This window comes from Leucopleurus acutus (assembly GCF_964270905.1).
Source record: "Leucopleurus acutus genome assembly, chromosome: 11".
Taxonomy (NCBI): Eukaryota; Metazoa; Chordata; class Mammalia; order Artiodactyla; family Delphinidae; genus Leucopleurus; species Leucopleurus acutus.
This window is the reverse complement of record NC_139152.1, coordinates 21820272-21837361: the sequence shown is the minus strand read 5'-3', so window position 1 is coordinate 21837361 and position 17090 is coordinate 21820272. Positions and strand designations below refer to the sequence as shown.

The 17090-nt window shown below is 41.5% G+C and overlaps 1 protein-coding gene across 1 annotated transcript in view; it reads right to left on the bottom strand.

The window, feature by feature from the left end:
- Positions 1–1346: 1346 nt before the first annotated feature.
- The window catches only part of SSPN (sarcospan), a 46715-nt gene continuing 30971 nt past the window's right edge, over positions 1347–17090 (bottom strand). The window contains exons 2-3 of the mRNA XM_082849661.1: positions 9781–9867; positions 1347–3643 (exon numbers count right to left, since the gene is read on the bottom strand). Coding sequence (XP_082705787.1) covers positions 3278–3643; positions 9781–9867 — 453 coding nt within the window. The 3' untranslated portion in view covers positions 1347–3277. The remainder of the gene's footprint in view (positions 3644–9780; positions 9868–17090) is intronic.

The window sequence follows — 17090 nt, the reverse complement described above, 5'->3', positions numbered from 1 at the left end:
AATAGAAAACACATAACGGGTTCTCGCTGTCAGAACACACTGATGTCTGCAGCTGAAAGCCCCTTAAAAGAGATCTTATGGAGGTTTCACTCAAGGAAGGAAAAAAGTTAGGCCTGTTACTTGACTACAGTTTCTAGGGCCTGGTGTAGCTATATTTTTAGGAATGGCTCCAAGGATCTGCCTGCACAAATTTGGATGGAGCGAGGGAGGCACAGATGGTGGTCACGTGAAGGCACAGACCGACTGGGTGGGCTCAGTTACAAAGTCTGCACACTTAGGCTGCTGTATTCCTCCTATTTCAAGTGCTGCCAAGTCCCGGCTGTTTGCCTTCTTTCCAAAGTCTTGATTCATTTAATTCTCCTGAAGGAGGTGGAAGAGAAGGAGGATTGTGCAAATCTTACTGTTTTATGGTTTAGAAGAGACAGTCACCATCTTGGCACCTTGTCAGATTTCAAATGTAACATTTTGCTAAGTGTAAAGCTCGGTATCTGTTCCTTTTCTGTTGCCATTCCTGTAACTTCAATATTTGCAAAACACAACCTCAAAATGCTTCAAATCCAGCCCAAAGCAGTTTGTTATTCATGCAACACAATTCTCACATGTATCAATACACAGTGAGTTTGCAGCACAGAAATCTTTTCTTTCTTTCCTTTTTAATTTTTTCATTTTATTTCTTGTTTCTTCTTCACTTATGAATTTTTTCTCTCTTTAGGGATTTAAGAATGATTCAAGCACACAATAGCAAAATCCCCATTATATATACACATTATATATATGTGTGTGTGTATATATAATATACATACACACACACACACACACACACATATATATATATATCTCCTGATTATTACCAAGCTTATCACCATGCCAGTTCTTACCGGTTGCATTATTTAGAAAAAGGAAGCACATGAGCTAGAGTTACTCTACCATTTGAAATACCCTGTGAATCGCTTGTAAAGCATAGAGCACCTTAGTGTTGTATAGAATTTAATTTTCTGATAGAAAAATTTGTAGTGTTTGCTATAAAAAATTGTTTAAGGTATTCAGGGTGTGATTCCAATGGTGACTTATTCATAGTAATTAGCATTAAAGCACTGGTTTCTCACTCTTTAAAAAGGAGCCCACAGATTATCAGTCATTTTCTTTTGTAGGAAACTGTCAAAATCAAAATGGATTCAGTTATTGGAATTTTTTTAACAGGGTACAAAGTATTTTTTTAGGTCATCATCAGGAGGCTTGGTGTGTGTTGATGTAATCTTTGTGTATTAAACCGCTGCTCCAGAATCATCCATTAAGCCCCTCATGTGCATTTTTGGCCTGAGCTAGTGTGTAGGAAGGCCTTTTTTTTTTTTTGCCGTACGCGGGCCTCTCACTGCTGTGGCCTCTCCCGTTGCGGAGCACAGGCTCCAGAAGCGCAGGCTCAGCGGCCGTGGCTCATGGGCCCAGCTGCTCCGCGGCATGTGGGATCTTCCCGGACCGGGGCACGAACCCGTGTCCCCTGCATCGGCAGGCAGACTCTCAACCACTGTGCCACCAGGGAAGCCCCAGGAAGGCCATTTTTAAAGCAAGTCAATACATAAAAAGGTTTTAACATCTGTTAATCAGGTGTTTTATCTGGAGGGCATAAAATATATTTACAATCCTCCAACTAACTTAACATTTCCCTTTTTATATGGATATTCATATCACGTAATAATCGACACTATTGTCACAATCGATGGAATTATTCATATACCTCTTAAGGCAAACAAGGAAATGATTTTTTTAGAGTAGGGTTTAATGATTAGTAAAATATATCAATAGGCAATATGGAGAAGCAAATTAAGCTCAATTATCTTGAATTTCTGCTTTCAACAGAGCATACTAATAGAGAAAGTTTTTGGTAACATTTATGCTACATGAATTTGCATTCTGAGCTCCTTCCTTAAAACATTGATATTGTTCCAAATTCAATGATAACAATAACTAGAGAGAAAAGTCTCCCACCATAGAGTAGTTGTGCTCTTTTAAGTCGCAGTCACTTCAAAACAAAACCAAAAATTACCCTCCAAGTCAATGGCCAAATGTTCAAATAATGACCTCAGAAAACATTAGTTTAAGGCTCTAGTTGACTGTGCATACAAATCAATAATAAGATTACATATCAAATATAATTTCATGAATGGGACACCTCAGCATTACTCATCTTCGTCAAAAGTACTTAGCTGCCAAGAGAGATACTTTACAACGTATCACAAATGTGCTATTTGCATAAACATTTCCCATTACAAATGCTCTCATTTTCATTTAAATGAGTATTTTTAACCTGAGCTATTAATAAAAAAAAACATTTTTTTTTCTCCCTTGTAAAGCTTGGCTTTCAGAAGAAAGAATCTTTAAGCCTTCTCTCTTGTGATAGTAATTTCTCCAAATACCGACAGTGCCACGTAAGTACAGCCAGGGCTCATTAAATAGACTTCTGAGCATAATTATAATTAACCATTAGCTAGAAATTAGTTTTAATGATTTGTTTTAGACGACAGAATAGAAGCATAATGTAATTATTTTTAAACCTTCTATATCATTAAGAATACAACTACCACCAGCTTTCAGTTACTGAGAAGCAATCACCCAAAGCATTCACTAAGTGATCTATTTACAGATCAGAAATGAGGGAACAGAGGAAAAAGGCCAGGGGCCCCAACCCAGGTGTTTGTAATTATTTAGCCTTTTGCAAAGTCTCTTCCTTTTCTACTCTGCTCTTTTAAGCTGTTTCATGCCTTGAAGACATCTCTACCAGGGAAAATAGAGAAAGACACACTGGCTGTTCAGCTTTCCCCCTCCTCCTGCCCCCTGCTTTTCTCGGAGTCATAGTGAGGATCACGGCGGGAGGGGGGAGAGGCCTGGAGGAAGATCCTACAAAATTTAGCAAGTGGGTCTGAAACTGTCCAAATCGAACTGGACTAACAGGAAAGAAGATTATCAGTAATAGGTAACATGAGTATTAGGAATAGACTCCAGACTTTAAAGATAGAACTATACCATTCTTTCCCTGTACCGTGCTCTTTTAATATCCCAAAGTCAGTTTAGATCTTAAGAATTAAAAAAAAAAATACTATGGAAACCTGAAGAAATGCTCTTTCATTTCCTGAAAAATATAAAAATATTCATTTAGAACAGTGAATATTAGTTATTGTCAAATTTCATTTTTTCTTCATTTTCTTTCTCTTTTTATCCTTTTAAAAAAAATCTCAGCTAGTTAGGGTGCTGTTTGCTCTCCCACCTTTGAACAAGAATGTTAGACCTTTTGCTGCTGACCTTCGGAAGTTGTCAGGGAACACACCCTGACACCCACGTAAAAGACCTGGTACCTGTGTTTCCACATCACAAAGCAGGCCAACAAGCACACAAGGCCGCAGACCAAGTTCAGAATCATCTGGATGAGTAAGAACAGTTTGAAAGTGCCAGTGATGCTGGTACAGTCAGTCACATCCCGGTACACAAAGGTCCTGCTGAGGGGCTCGGAGGAGGGCAGTTTGCACTGGCAGGAGTCGAGCGTGGTTCCACAGGTAAGCTGTGTGAGTTGTGCATAGTGGTGAGCGGCGAACGCCACGGCCAGCACACAGACCGTCAGGCCAAGGGCGCTCAGCAGAAAGTACAAGAGCTGCAAGAAAGCAGAAGAAAACCTTTCCAGTTATAGAGAACGTTGGATGACTATTGGCAAAGCTAATAAAGAAAAGCTCTTCTTCTCTCCCAAGATTCCTTCTCTCCCTCCATTCCCTGATGGAGGGGCTGTCTCTCCTCAGAAACATGGTACCCAAGACATGGCAATGGCTCCTTATGGACTGTTAGTGAGCAATCTGATCACAATCTGAAAAACTCTGATCGTATTTTCATTTGTCGTACAGATGTCGGGTGTTTTTCATGAATTGAGCCAATAATATTAGCTTGATTTCGAGATGTTTGTATATGGACGTAGCAGGCAGCTTAGATGACTCCCAAACACAAGAGCCATCTCTGAAAGGCATACTGTGCTTGTTTTGACCTTAACAACTGCTGATATAAAGACTGAAACAAGACTAGGAAGTAGAGAACAAATTTCTTCAATATAAACACTGTGTTGGCCCAAACTGGCAATGATTGGTCAACTAGCAACACGGGTTAATGAAAAAGACTATATTCAATGGAGTGGTTGCCAAACTATGTCCAGGAAGGCCAGGGTCCCCAGTGAGAGATTGCTGGGAGAAAAAAAAATTATGGTTCCAGAAGGTAGGTGACTTGATCACCTACAAGTCTCATCCCAAGTCCACCTATAACCATGTAGTTTCTGAGCATAAAAATAAACTAAATGATCCCTCAGCCCCAAGGTTCTGAACACCGTTGGCTTATGTGTTAGCCTTGGAATGGAAAAGTCTAGTTAAAGTTCTAACTCTGCTATTAAAGAACCATGGAATCCCTGAACAGCTCAGACATTTACCCTACACCTGAAATTTTTTTTTTTTTTTTACAATACGCGGGCCTCTCACTGTTGTGGCCTCTCCCGTTGCGGAGCACAGGCTCCGGACGCGCAGGCTCATCGGCCATGGCTCACGGGCCCAGCCGCTCAGCGGCATGTGGGATCTTCCCGGACCGGGGCACGAATCCGTGTCCCCTGCGTTGGCAGGTGGACTCTCAACCACTGCGCTGCCAGGGAAGCCCCCCACCTGAAATATTTTGATCAAAAATTGTGGGTGCTTGTTGACGTGGCCACAATATAAACCATTTTACAGAACAAGAAATCTTGTGATTGGACTTCCCTACTGAAAACCTTTCTTTGAATGGCCCAACCTACTGAGGATCTAGATAAAGAATAGAGTCCCCAGTTGTTGGGACTGGTGTACTGAACCCAGTTCTTAGTGCAAGATTTACATTCCCATAGTCAAAAGTTGCTCATAGAGCAATTCTGCTGAATGTGAACTCCTCAAAGGAAGATTAGCCACGTCCAGGTTCAGATGAAAGTTGCTCTGAAAAGATTATGCCCTCCCACTGCCTTCAACTAATTGCAACTCAAAATAAAAACATGTATACAAGATTATAAACTATGTGTGCATAAGTCCTCCAGATGAGTGATTTTGCACACAGGGACAATTTCAAATGTTTTCAAGTCTTAAATATAGAATACTTAAAATTTTATTTTTTCTGTCTTGACTGGTGCGTGTGTGTGTGTGTGTGTGTGTGTCAGTGCCCTGAGCATGTGTATGGTTTGCTTGGAAGCTTCACTGAGGACACAGGAAGAGAGTGGACCTGGTTAAAGCTGTTTCATCTTCCTATGGCTGCACGAGCAAAGAGTGCAGGGGTTCTTTGGATCTTCTCATCAAAAATATCCTAAACACACACTCTCATTTTCATTTTCAAATTACACGAAGGACTGTCAAATACAACCCACATTTCTTCATCTGTGAAGCAGTTTATGGAAACATCTATCTCTGGGACATAACAAGGATAACTTATACTGAACACGTTTAGCCTCCCTTGGAGGAAGAGAACCAGAAAAACACACAGTGAAACAAACCATTTCAAAAATGTAAGAGGAAATATTTAATCTGTGCTATTGAATGCATCACCTTGGTCCTGCCTGTCGCCAAATTTTCAGTGGCCATATTTTCTGCAAAAAAAAAAAAAAAGTAGTTCTTGGGCTAAAAAGTATGGATTTATTTTGTGGGGCCATTGGGACAGAATATTTGAATTATTCTGGGTTGTTTTGAAATATTCAGCCTTGACAACTGACTTCAAACTCTTGATGCCAAGGGCCAAATTAAATTGTGCTGGCCGTGTTGTGCGTGCCTGCCCATGACAGCTGCATTTCCAGTGCCTGCGACATGAGTGACTATACCAGCAGGGAGGGTCCAAATTAAGGGATGATTTTTCACCTGAGAGTCATCTGCTTAGCAGAATGGCCCCAGTTGGAGTTTTCTTCATACACTATATTGCCATCAGTGGATGGGGCTACGGAGGTCCTGTCATAACTCTCTCCCACACACTCATCCTTAGATAGAGAATTTCTATAACATCCGCTAGGGCATTATCTTGAAACAATGACAATAATCCCTCATTCTCGATCTGTAAATTATTCAAATAGCTGCAAAAAATATTCTCTCATAACCATCACAAAAATCCGTTTGCTGAAATGAGAGTTTTCCTCTTCTTTTTTTTTTTTTTTTTTTTTGCGGTACGCGGGCCTCTCACTGTTGTGGCCTCTCCCGTTGCGGAGCACAGGCTCCAGAAGCGCAGGCTCAGCGGCCATGGCTCACGGGCCCAGCCGCTCCGCGGCACGTGGGATCTTCCCGGACCGGGGCACGAACCCGTGTTCCCTGCAGTGGCAGGCGGACTCTCAACCACTGCGCCACCAGGGAAGCCCCTGTCTCTTCTTAAAAGATAACTTTTGGGCCCAAAGAGCAAAAGATTTGCCCAAGACTTTTACCAAGTACACAGCAGTGCCCGGTGATGGTTACAGGCATGGACTGGGGAGCAGACAGCCTGAGTTAGAATCCCGGTTCTCCCCTCCATAACTATGAACCTTGGGCAAATTAAATCAATCCCATGGGTACCTTTGTTTCTTCATCTAGCACCTAAGTCACAGGATTACTCTAAGGATCAAAATAATCGATACTGGGCTTTCCTGGTTTAAATATTTAAGTATTCTTGAAATGAACACATTAGCAGACCTGGAAAGAGCTGCCAGTTCTCAGGACTTTTAGGATATCCACCCTATACTGGCTTTGTGTTATTCTATGTCACGTGAGAGTAACAACACATCCTTGGCTTGTAGAAAGGACGTGAACATTTACACAAGCACAGAGACTGCTCAATTTTAATTGAGCATATTAAATATTCTAGAAGCCTCAAGAGCGCAGACAAAAGCCATGCCCCTCAGCTCCTTTAAATACGAATACATTTTCACTGGCGCATTAGCTCACACATTGTGATTCTGCCTCTCCCACTGCAGGAAAGCATCGGGCCAAGTAAGCAAGAGTGAGCCGCAGAATCAAGTTTCTTATCCATTTCGAGACATAAATATAGACTTGATCGGCCAAAGCCTGTGGGCTACATCTGCAGCGCTGTAGCATTTTTTCCTTCGCGGCTTTTAACTCAGCTGACAGCAACAAGCTTCTGGGGCAGAATCTGTAATTTAAAATCAAGTGGCTTGCTTTACGTACACGGCACGCATAACTATCAATAAGAGTGTTTACGATGACCTTGGGAAGGCCAGCAAATATATTTTGATACCAGCGGGGCTCGGGACGCATCTGTCTTGCCTGTGTCAGTCCGGGCGGAGGCGGGCGCCCCCGGCGCTTATGTAACCACAGCGCCCGGGGGCGCGCCCCGCGCTCGCCGCCTCTAATTGGTACCCGGCCGCCGCTTCAAAGTTCAGAGGCTATTGCGACTGCAATGCCCTCGTGGGGAATGTGCCCCGGAGTGTTTTTGCACGCACACGAACCAGACACGTTTCTGAACATCATCAAGGTGAGCCCCGAGAAAACAGGGCCAAGAGGATAGGCAGGAAGCCCAATCAGCGGCCGGATGGCCCGCCGAGCCCAGGAGCAGAACTCGGGAGCAGGGCCTGGGGAGAAAGATGGAAGGCGCCGGCGGCTTACAGGGCTCGCCAAAGGGCCGCCAGAGAAGACTGTGCTAGCTTGAGATGAAAAGACAAACCCCCGTGGCCACTGTCTGTAAGGAAAAGGGAAATGTGTGGGGCGTGTGTGTGTGTGTGTGTGTGTGTGTGTGTGTGTGTGTGTGTGTGTGTGTGTGGACGCGCGCGCGCGCTAGCACAGGCTGCAGTAAAGCTCTGGCATCACCCCCGTGTTGCTTGTCCTGACTATCTGGGCGTTCAACAGAAGGAAGTAAATTCGCCACCAAAGCTTGGTGCAGGGTATCAACACGTAAGCACTAAAATGCGGTTTTGCTAGTGAGAAACACCTCATGAAGATGCATTTTATTCCTTCTCCCCCAAATGATGTCAGGAGCACAAGGGAAGTCCGCTGTAACCTGTTGTGCCTTTGGAAAACCTGGAGATTGACGGAGCTCATTTTCGACCTGAAGGTAATATAGCGGGCACCTTAGAGAGCTGGTAGCAAGCATCACTAAAGGTCACATTCAGGAGAAGAGAAAAGTGCCTCTGTATTTGTCAATGTCTGTCACAGGTGAAAAAAAAAGATAGTTAATGAGATCTTCCTAGTGGTGAATTCTCAACCTGGCTGACATTGGCAGTGACTTTTTTATTTTTTAATTTTTTTGTCCTTGCTCCTTATTTTAAATGCAGACGTTGAGATGGCTTTAGGGGCTTCTGTGAAGATGTTGCTGTTGCCTCTGCTGTTTCCTGGGATCATGGTGGAGAGGGGGATGAGGGCATTTCACAGAAACTGATGAACCTAGTTTAGAGCCCTTTTTACATAATGAATGAAATTCCCATAATTTAACAGATAATTTCTTACTAGGCTTTAAAAAACAAAATCATCACTAAGCCTTGTAGTTTATTCAGACTTCTACCAAAAAAGTAAACATGGACTGATGTCTGCTCTATCTGGCCTTCTTTTAAGGGACACCCTCAGACAGAAAAAGTAAAATTTCCAAGGTGGGTGGGGCATATCCACCAAAATTATAACTCTATCAATTTTTAAAATAGCATCCATTAAATTTTTAAATTAGAAGAGTTACATCTAACTATTGGAGAACATCTCAAAATTGAAGAAAAAAACTACACAATGTAGGTATAATCCCACCACTCAGAGAAACTATTTTTTCTGTGCATATAAGAGCTATTTATTTAATCTCCGTAGGATCATAGCATACATTTTGTGTAGCCAGTTTCTTTTTGCTAGTTAAAATAATTTGAATATTTTATTCACTAATTACTCTTTCACGACATGACTTAAATATATATATGTATATATGAGCACATTGCTTTTTTATGTCAGTCGCTTTTATATCAATATACTAGAATATACTAACATCTTACAAAGGAGTATCCAGTTTTTCTGTGTTTTCTTATAGAAGAAAAGTAAACAATGTGACTGGACCCCCAAACCAAAACAAAACCAAACCAACATTACAGAAAGCTTTTTGTTCTCTGCTGCAGGAGTTGAAAGAAAATGTAGGAATTTGATTTCTACCAACTGATTTCTGAGTGGGCTGTTTATCTCCCTAAACTCTGAAAGGGTGTGTCTGTGTTTCCCTTTGGAGCAGATTCTACTGTGCAGTGAAAATGCTGTGTACTTGAATTGGCTCCAACCAAACACAGTGTCTCTAAAAAAAAAAGGCCCTCATTAAGGCACACACACTTGCTAAACCAAGCATGCCCCAACCTCCTGCCTTTGCCCTCAGATTCTTGGCACAGGTCATTTGGATTCACCCAACGTACCTTTTCTGTCTCGGTGATCCCACCTACCAAGGGAAATACACTTAGACTGCTTCATTATTAAAACATTCTAAAAAAACCCCAAGATGGGGAAGTGAGCACTGATATGGACACTTTTTCCCTGGCCAAGTGTTTCGCTGAACTGATGAGTTTTCAATTTTCCTTTTAAGGGCATTGGAGGACACTTCATATGCTCTGTGCCAATCCAGTTCATGGAAATTAAGACAAAAAAAATCAGCGTTACCTTTGGGGTCTGGATGAATGCCCTCCTAAAACATTTTTTGGCCTGTCTAAAAATGCAATTTCTAGAATAATCAGATATACAACCCCTTAAAAAGTCCGCCTTAATTTTGTACTTGTGTTTCCTTCTATGTGATGATAAAAGAGAAAGAAAAAGGACAACTTACTTTCATGGCAAACTGGATACAAGTCCGTTCGTCAACTTGATAGGAGACACAGAGCATAAACAAACCAAGATAGGCCACTAAGCAGACCTGCAATGGAGAACAGGGAGGAAAGGTTGTTATCAAGGAAAGCCGTGCATTCTAATGACATCAATCTCAGTGTCTTTCACCAGTAACATCCTTGTTATCAAGGTGCTCATTTCATTTGCTTATCTTTATGGGCTATTTTTTCTCAGCTTGTGGAACAGAGTTTTAAAAATAGGAAAATCAATTTATTTCAATTTAGCCAGTATTTATTAAGTCCTTCTGATGTGCCAGGTGCTGTAGAAGGTCCTTCAGCGAATACAATGATGAACAAAATTTCCTCAACCTCAGTAACTGTACGGTCCAGGCAGGCCACGATAAGCGCACACACTATTCCACGGCAAGGCATTCTGTGTCAAATGCTATTCAGAGAAGTACAAAAAGAAGGAAAAAATAACATTGAATTGGGCAATTAAAAAAGCCTTCTCTAAAGAGGTGGATTTGAGATGGTCCTTGAAAGGGATGATGATAATAATAATGATCACTACCAGTTACTGAATACTTACCTTGTGCTTGGGCTCCTCTAAGACCTTTTGTATGGATTTCTTCAAGTAATCAGCACAAAACCCCATGAAGTAGGTGCTATTATGATCCTCACATTATAAGTGAGGAAACAGAAGCACAAAGCTAGTAAATGATGGAACCCGCCCTCAAACCAGGTAGCTTGGGTGAAACAGTACGAGCGCAGGCGGATGCAGGACTGTGTGTGGAAAGAATAGCAAACGTGTATCTACAGTTGAAATAACAAAATATAGAGCAGAAAATGTAGGTGGAAAGTCGGGTTGTAGAACTGATTTAGGAAGTAGTGGGGCTCCCTTGAACATTTCTGAGCAGGGGAATGACATGATTCAAGACATGTTTCTGGAAAATGAGCAGTGGTGTTGGGTGGGTTGGCGGTGAGAACACCAGAATCTTATTTTACTAATCTAAGCAAGATTAATCTATCAGGTGAGCCAGAGCTCAGAGGGTGGTGGACGAAGTCAGAGAAAGAGGTGAGAGGAAAGGTGTAGTGAAAGTAAAATGTATACATCTTGGCTATTGCATGACCAGAGGGAGGACACTGGAGTGGGAGAAATAGAAAGCCATCTCCAAGTTCTTGAGTGTCAGTGATGGAAAGAGTTGGGGGGGGGGGTGCAACTGACCCAAAGAAGGCTGGCAGGAGGCATGGCAACTTTGAGGGAAAACATACTCAATTTTTAAAACAGTTTTTTAAACCGAAGTGTAGTTAATTTACAATGTTGCGTTAGCTTCAGGTGTACAGCAAAGTGATTCGGTTATTTATATATATATATTTAGGTTCTTTTCCATTATAGATTTTTACAAGACATTGAATATTGTTCCCTATGTGATACAACAGGTCCTTGTTGTTTACCAACTTTATATACAGTAGTGTGTATCTGCTAATCCCAAACTCCTAGTTTATCTACCCCCCCACACCCCCCGCTATCCCCTCTGGTAACCATAAGTTTGTTTTCTATGTCTGTGAGTCTATTTCTGTTTTGTAAATAAGTTCATTTATATCATTTTTAAGAGTCTACATATAAGTGATATCATATGATATTTCTCTTTCTCTGTCTGACTTACTTCACTTAATGTGATAATCTCTAGGTCCATCCATGTTGTTGCAAATGACATTATTTCATTCCGTTTTATGGCTGAATAACGTTCCATTATATATATATATATATATATATATATATATATATATATATCTCTCCAGAGAAAACGCTAATTCAAAAAAATACACGCACCCCAGTGTTCATAGCAGCACTATTTACAATGGCCAAGACATGGAAGCAACCTAAGTGTCCAGCGACAGATGAATGGATAAAGAAGATGTGGTATATAAAACCTACTCGATTTGATTTTCTTTTTAGTGCATTGGAGTTTCTTAAACTGTGATTTAGAGTTTCTAATCAAAGCATACCTATTCACACTCAACTTTGGAAGCCTTAAAAGGTTGCTAAGTTCTACTTTAGGATGAAAAACATAAGCAACAGAATTGCATTTTCTGATAAGCACAATTTTCCTAGAGACAATGTTGGAAGGGTGGCTGAGAGTCACCCAGCAAGTCATTAGATGGCTGGCTTGGTGATACTCATAACTCCTATCCCCAGGGCCAGCTTTGAACCTCGGACCTGCTAGGGTGGTAGAGCTGTTTATTTACAAAGGCAACACAACATTTTAACGTAGCACCTCTATCCTATTCTCCCCTTGATTACAAAATCAATAAGTGGCTTGTGCCCTCACTGGTTCCCAAGTTGCGGGTTTAGGTGTCCACCGGACTCTGAAGCCAAAAGCCAAGCCTTCCTTGAGTACAGGCTGTTTTCAGGGTTTTCCACCATTAGGACAGGCTGATGGTTAAAAGCAGAGATGACATTCCTAGTTCAACAGATACAGCGTGGGCTGGAGAGGGCTGGGTAGAAAACAAAGCAGATAGGACCCACAGAGACAGCTTTTCAGCAGAGCACGGGCAGATGTGGAGGTAATGACACTGAAGTTGTTTGTGTAACCCACAACGTGGCCATATTTCAAAGGCAGGGGTGAAGTTCCTTTTCAAAACTTTAAAAAATATATCTAAAAAATATATCTAATTGAGGTATAAGTTTGATAAGGCCTGTAATGGCTTACTATGTATTTTCAAATTAAGAATTTTCAGAGCTAGGGACTTCCCAGTGGTAAAGAATCCACCTTCCAATTCAGGGGATGAGGGTTCGATCCCTGGTCAGGAAACTAAGATCTCACGTGCTACAGGGCAACTAAGCCTGCACACCACAACTACTGAGCTTGCGCGCCTCAACGAGAGAGCCCACGTGCCGCAAACTACAGAGCCCACGCACTCTGGAACCCACGAGCCACAACTAGAGAAAGAAAACCTGCCTGTCACAACTAGAGAGAAGCCTGCACGCCACAACAGAGTCCACGCCGCAACGAAAAGATCTTGTGTGTCTCAACGAAGACCCTCGAGCTGCAACTAAGACCCGAAGCAGCCAAAAATATAAAGAAAATAAATAAGTAAAAATTTTTAAATGCTTTAAAAAAAAGAATTTGCAGAACTAAAACAATGGAAGAAAAACCTTTTCTTTTTTGTTTATTGGCAAGAAACCCAATGGAAGCTTCTAAACTTGCTTGTGGGGATGGTTAGATCCCTAAGTACGTGCCTGGGCTCGCTTGTTAGCATCTGTCTGCAGGTGCACAGGGTCAGGCTCTCTCCTACATAACTGTCTTTGTCCCTAGAGGCTATTGAGAAGTTGGCAATTGCCAAAACTCTCCCCTTTGTCTTCATGAGAGACACATTCCAACAATTGAGCCTAAATGACCAGTATCTTAAAAATCTGACTCTGCCTTCCTTGAACAAATTTTTCTACTTCAGTAGTGTCTACTTCTGTGAAGCCTTAATTTAGCCTGGCTTCCAGCAAGAAGTTGCACAAGAACATATAACCTCACTCTAGACTATTTCACTTAGTCAGTCGACAGAACTCTTTTTGAGGCCAGACTCTTTTAACAGCTCCAGGAACTGAGCGCTGAAAAACCAGTCTCAGCCTTCAAGGAGCTCTCAGTTCAGTGGGAAAGAGAGGAGAGTGAAGTTACAATACCATGCAAATTTTAGGACCGTGTCTGCTGTAATACACTGAAAGGGTGATTAACCTGAAAGCAACTTGAAGAAACTTCCTGGAGGAAGATGGATTTTGAAAGGTAAGCAGAAATTAAGCAGAAGGATGTTAGGAAGAGTAGAGCAAGTACTAGTGGGTACAAAAGCATGGAGAAATGCAGAGTAAACATTGAGGTCTCCCAGAGCTCTGGTGCAGAGGATGGGAGAAGAAAAAGCCAAAGATGAGCTTGTAGAGATGGGCAGGAAGTAGGTCACAAGGAACTTTTATTTCAATCTAGGACATTTGAAGCAAGGGAATCATGTGATCAATGCTGCCTTTTAGAATGGTCTTTCTGGCTGTGAAGAATGGATTGGGAAGGGAAGACCAGCTGGGAGGCTGTTCTCCATCTATGGAGAAATGATGAGTGCCTGAGCTCAGGTAGCAGTAGGGACCGAGAGTAGGTGTGTTTGAGTGATGTTAAGGAAGCAGAATCCAAGGCTCTAAGAACTGATTAGGTGTGAGGGTTGAAGGAGAGGGAGGATTAAGCAAGGTGCTCAGCTACCTGACTTGAGCTGCCAGGTGGATGGAGTTCACGTTTAGTAAGGCACAAGATACAAGAGGAAGAGCGGAATGGGAATGGAAACCGATAATGCCCACCTGAACTCAAATCTCAGACACGTGGGCCTAGAAATCAGGAAAGGGATCTTAGCTGAACATAAGCCCTTAAAGCAATGGAAACCATCAGAAATGCTGGGTCACCCAGAAACAGTCTAGGCAAAACAAAAAAAGGCCAAGGAAGTTACCCAGTTATGAAGAACCATTGAATAGTTTGAGCAGAAAGCATCTCAAATATACTTCATATAACTTTGGTTGTACATCATGACATGTCTAAATACTATGAAACTGATCATCCTTCTGGATTTTTGAAAGTTTCACTTCTAGGTCCTAGTGTAGGATATTTGCTATAAAGCCCGGGTCAATCCAACATATTTTATTTTATTTTAATATTTATTATTTATTTATTTGGTTGTGTCGGGTCTTAGTTTTGGCAGGTGGGCTCCTTTGTTACGGCTTGCAAACTCTTAGTTGCGGCATGCATGTGGGATCTCAGGGATCAAATCCGGACGCCCTGCATTGGGAGCGAGGAGTCTTAACCACTGCGCCACCAGGGAAGTCTGAATCCAACATCTTTTAATTTCTTGGCCTACTGATAGGGCTCAATCGGCTCTGGGAGGGAGTGGGGAGTTCATTTTCTTACCTACAGATTTTCATATTAGAACAATACTTCTTTATCAGAGGGTTTATTGGAGTTTAGAATGCAAGCACTTTATAGAAGAGTAGTATTTATTGAACACTTAAAACTGAAGGCTTATCATCAAAAAATCTAGAAACAATAAATGCTGGAGAGGGTGTGGAGAAAAGGGAACCCTCCTGCACTGTTGGTGGGAATGTAAATTGTTACAGCCACTATGGAGAACAGTATGGAGGTTCCTTAAAAAACTAAAAATAGAACTACCATATGACCCAGCAATCCCACTACTGGACATATACCCTGAGAAAACCATAATTCAAAAAGAGTCATGTACCAAAATGTTCATTGCAGCTCTATTTACAATAGCCAGGACATGGAAGCAACCTAAGTGTCCATCGACAGATGAACGGATAAAGAAGATGTGGCACATATATACAATGGAATATTACTCAGCCACAAAAAGAAACGAAATTGAGATATTTGTAGTGAGGTGGATGGACCTAGAGTCTGTCACACAGAGTGAAGTAAGTCAGAAAGAGAAAAACAAATACCTTAGGCTAACACATATATATGGAATCTAAGGGAAAAAAAAAAGGTCATGAAGAACCTAGGAGTAAGATGGGAATAAAGACACAGACCTACTAGAGAATGGACTTGAGGATACGGGGAGGGGGAAGGGTAAGCTGGGACGAAGTGAGAGAGAGGCATGGACATATATACACTACCAAACGTAAAATAGGTAGCGAGTGGGAAGCAGCCACATAGCACAGGGAGATCAGCTCAGTGCTTTGTGGCCACCTAGAGGGGTGGGATAGGGATGGTGGGAGGGAGACGCAAGAGGGAGGAGATATGGGGATATATGTATACGTATAACTAATTCACTTTGTTATAAAGCAGAAACTAACACACCATTGTAAAGCAATTATACTCCAATAAAGATGTTAAAAAAAATCCAAAAACTGAAGACTTTATGGCCACGGGGAGGAAACCAGATTTCTCATGCCAGACTAAGGGTCTTATTTTCTGAGTGGGCAGGACGTGGGCGCACCAGGAAGACAGGGTGCTCTGGCTTCCCAGGGCGGGGAAGAAGGAGCTCTTGTTAATGAGTGGTGATACTCGCCAGGCCTCTCTGGAACAACATTCTTGGATTCTGGGCCAGGGCTTCCGTTGGATATGGTGAGGTGAGACCCATGGAAGAGGAAAAAGGCAGTTACATAAGATTTTCAAGAAGGCACCCATTGGACCAGGGGCAGACAGGTGGTATCACTGAACACAAGACCAGACAAGACCTGGGTGGCACTGGGAAAACTAGTGCTGAAAGGGCAGCTAGCCCTGAAGAGCTTGTGAAGATTTAGTTCATGTACAGATGGATAATTATGTTGATAAGAAAAGCTTGAAAAGATTTTTTTAGTGAAAAAAAATCCCATAATTTTAAACCTGTTTTTGGATGCATGTTTCTGCAATCTGTTTAGCAAGAAGAGAAAACCTAAGTCACAAACTCCATATTCTGTCTAAAGATGTTCTTTGACTGCTCAGAGTGAGGACTGCATTCTCTCTTGAGAGTTAGAAAGTTAAGCAGAGTTGAAATGTTCTCTGAATGTTAAATCCATTTCTAGATGTACGAGTCCTGAGTCTTGTCACACTTTGTGTTATTCCTGCAGTGGTACCTTTTGAGGATTGGCTTATTATGAATAAAAAGCGAATGGTGGATGGACCTGGGTCTTGGAGATTTACCTACATATCATTTCTTTTTCTTTCATTTTGGCATAGCTAGAAGGTATCACCCTAAAACATTTTGTGAGAATGCGAATTATTGGTATTTACTTTGCTCCATGTCATATTTATATTCTGGTCTTGTGACATTCACACAACCTCCAATTTATTTGTTTTCTTCTTTTTGTTGTTGACAGAGCTGCTTGACAGGGCTATCTGGAGAATACAACCTCCTCTGTCAAATGTCTTTCAAGGTTTCTCTCCTTCCATCCCCCCCTTTCATTTGTGTACCTGAAATGTGACTCTGTTAGTTAATCAATGTTCACCTGTGTATTTAAAGCACTTTATTTCAGTCAATATAGTAACAAGATGAACTCTCCTCTCATATATGCACAGCCAATTGATCAACAAGAGATGTAGCAGAACTATACATATTTCTCTGGATATTTCTTAAGAGAATTTCTATGGGTCTTCACCTATTTAATAGAATTTAAGGTAGAGTATTAGAAATAACTTTCAACAAATGATAGATATATTGCAATATGTCAAATGAATGCAGTCTCACTCAGGAGAATTGCTTATTAATACATAGTTTATCAGAGATTTACATAATATACAAAAGAATATTTCATGAGAATCTATTAAAGGATGTTTATTGGATCAAGATTTCA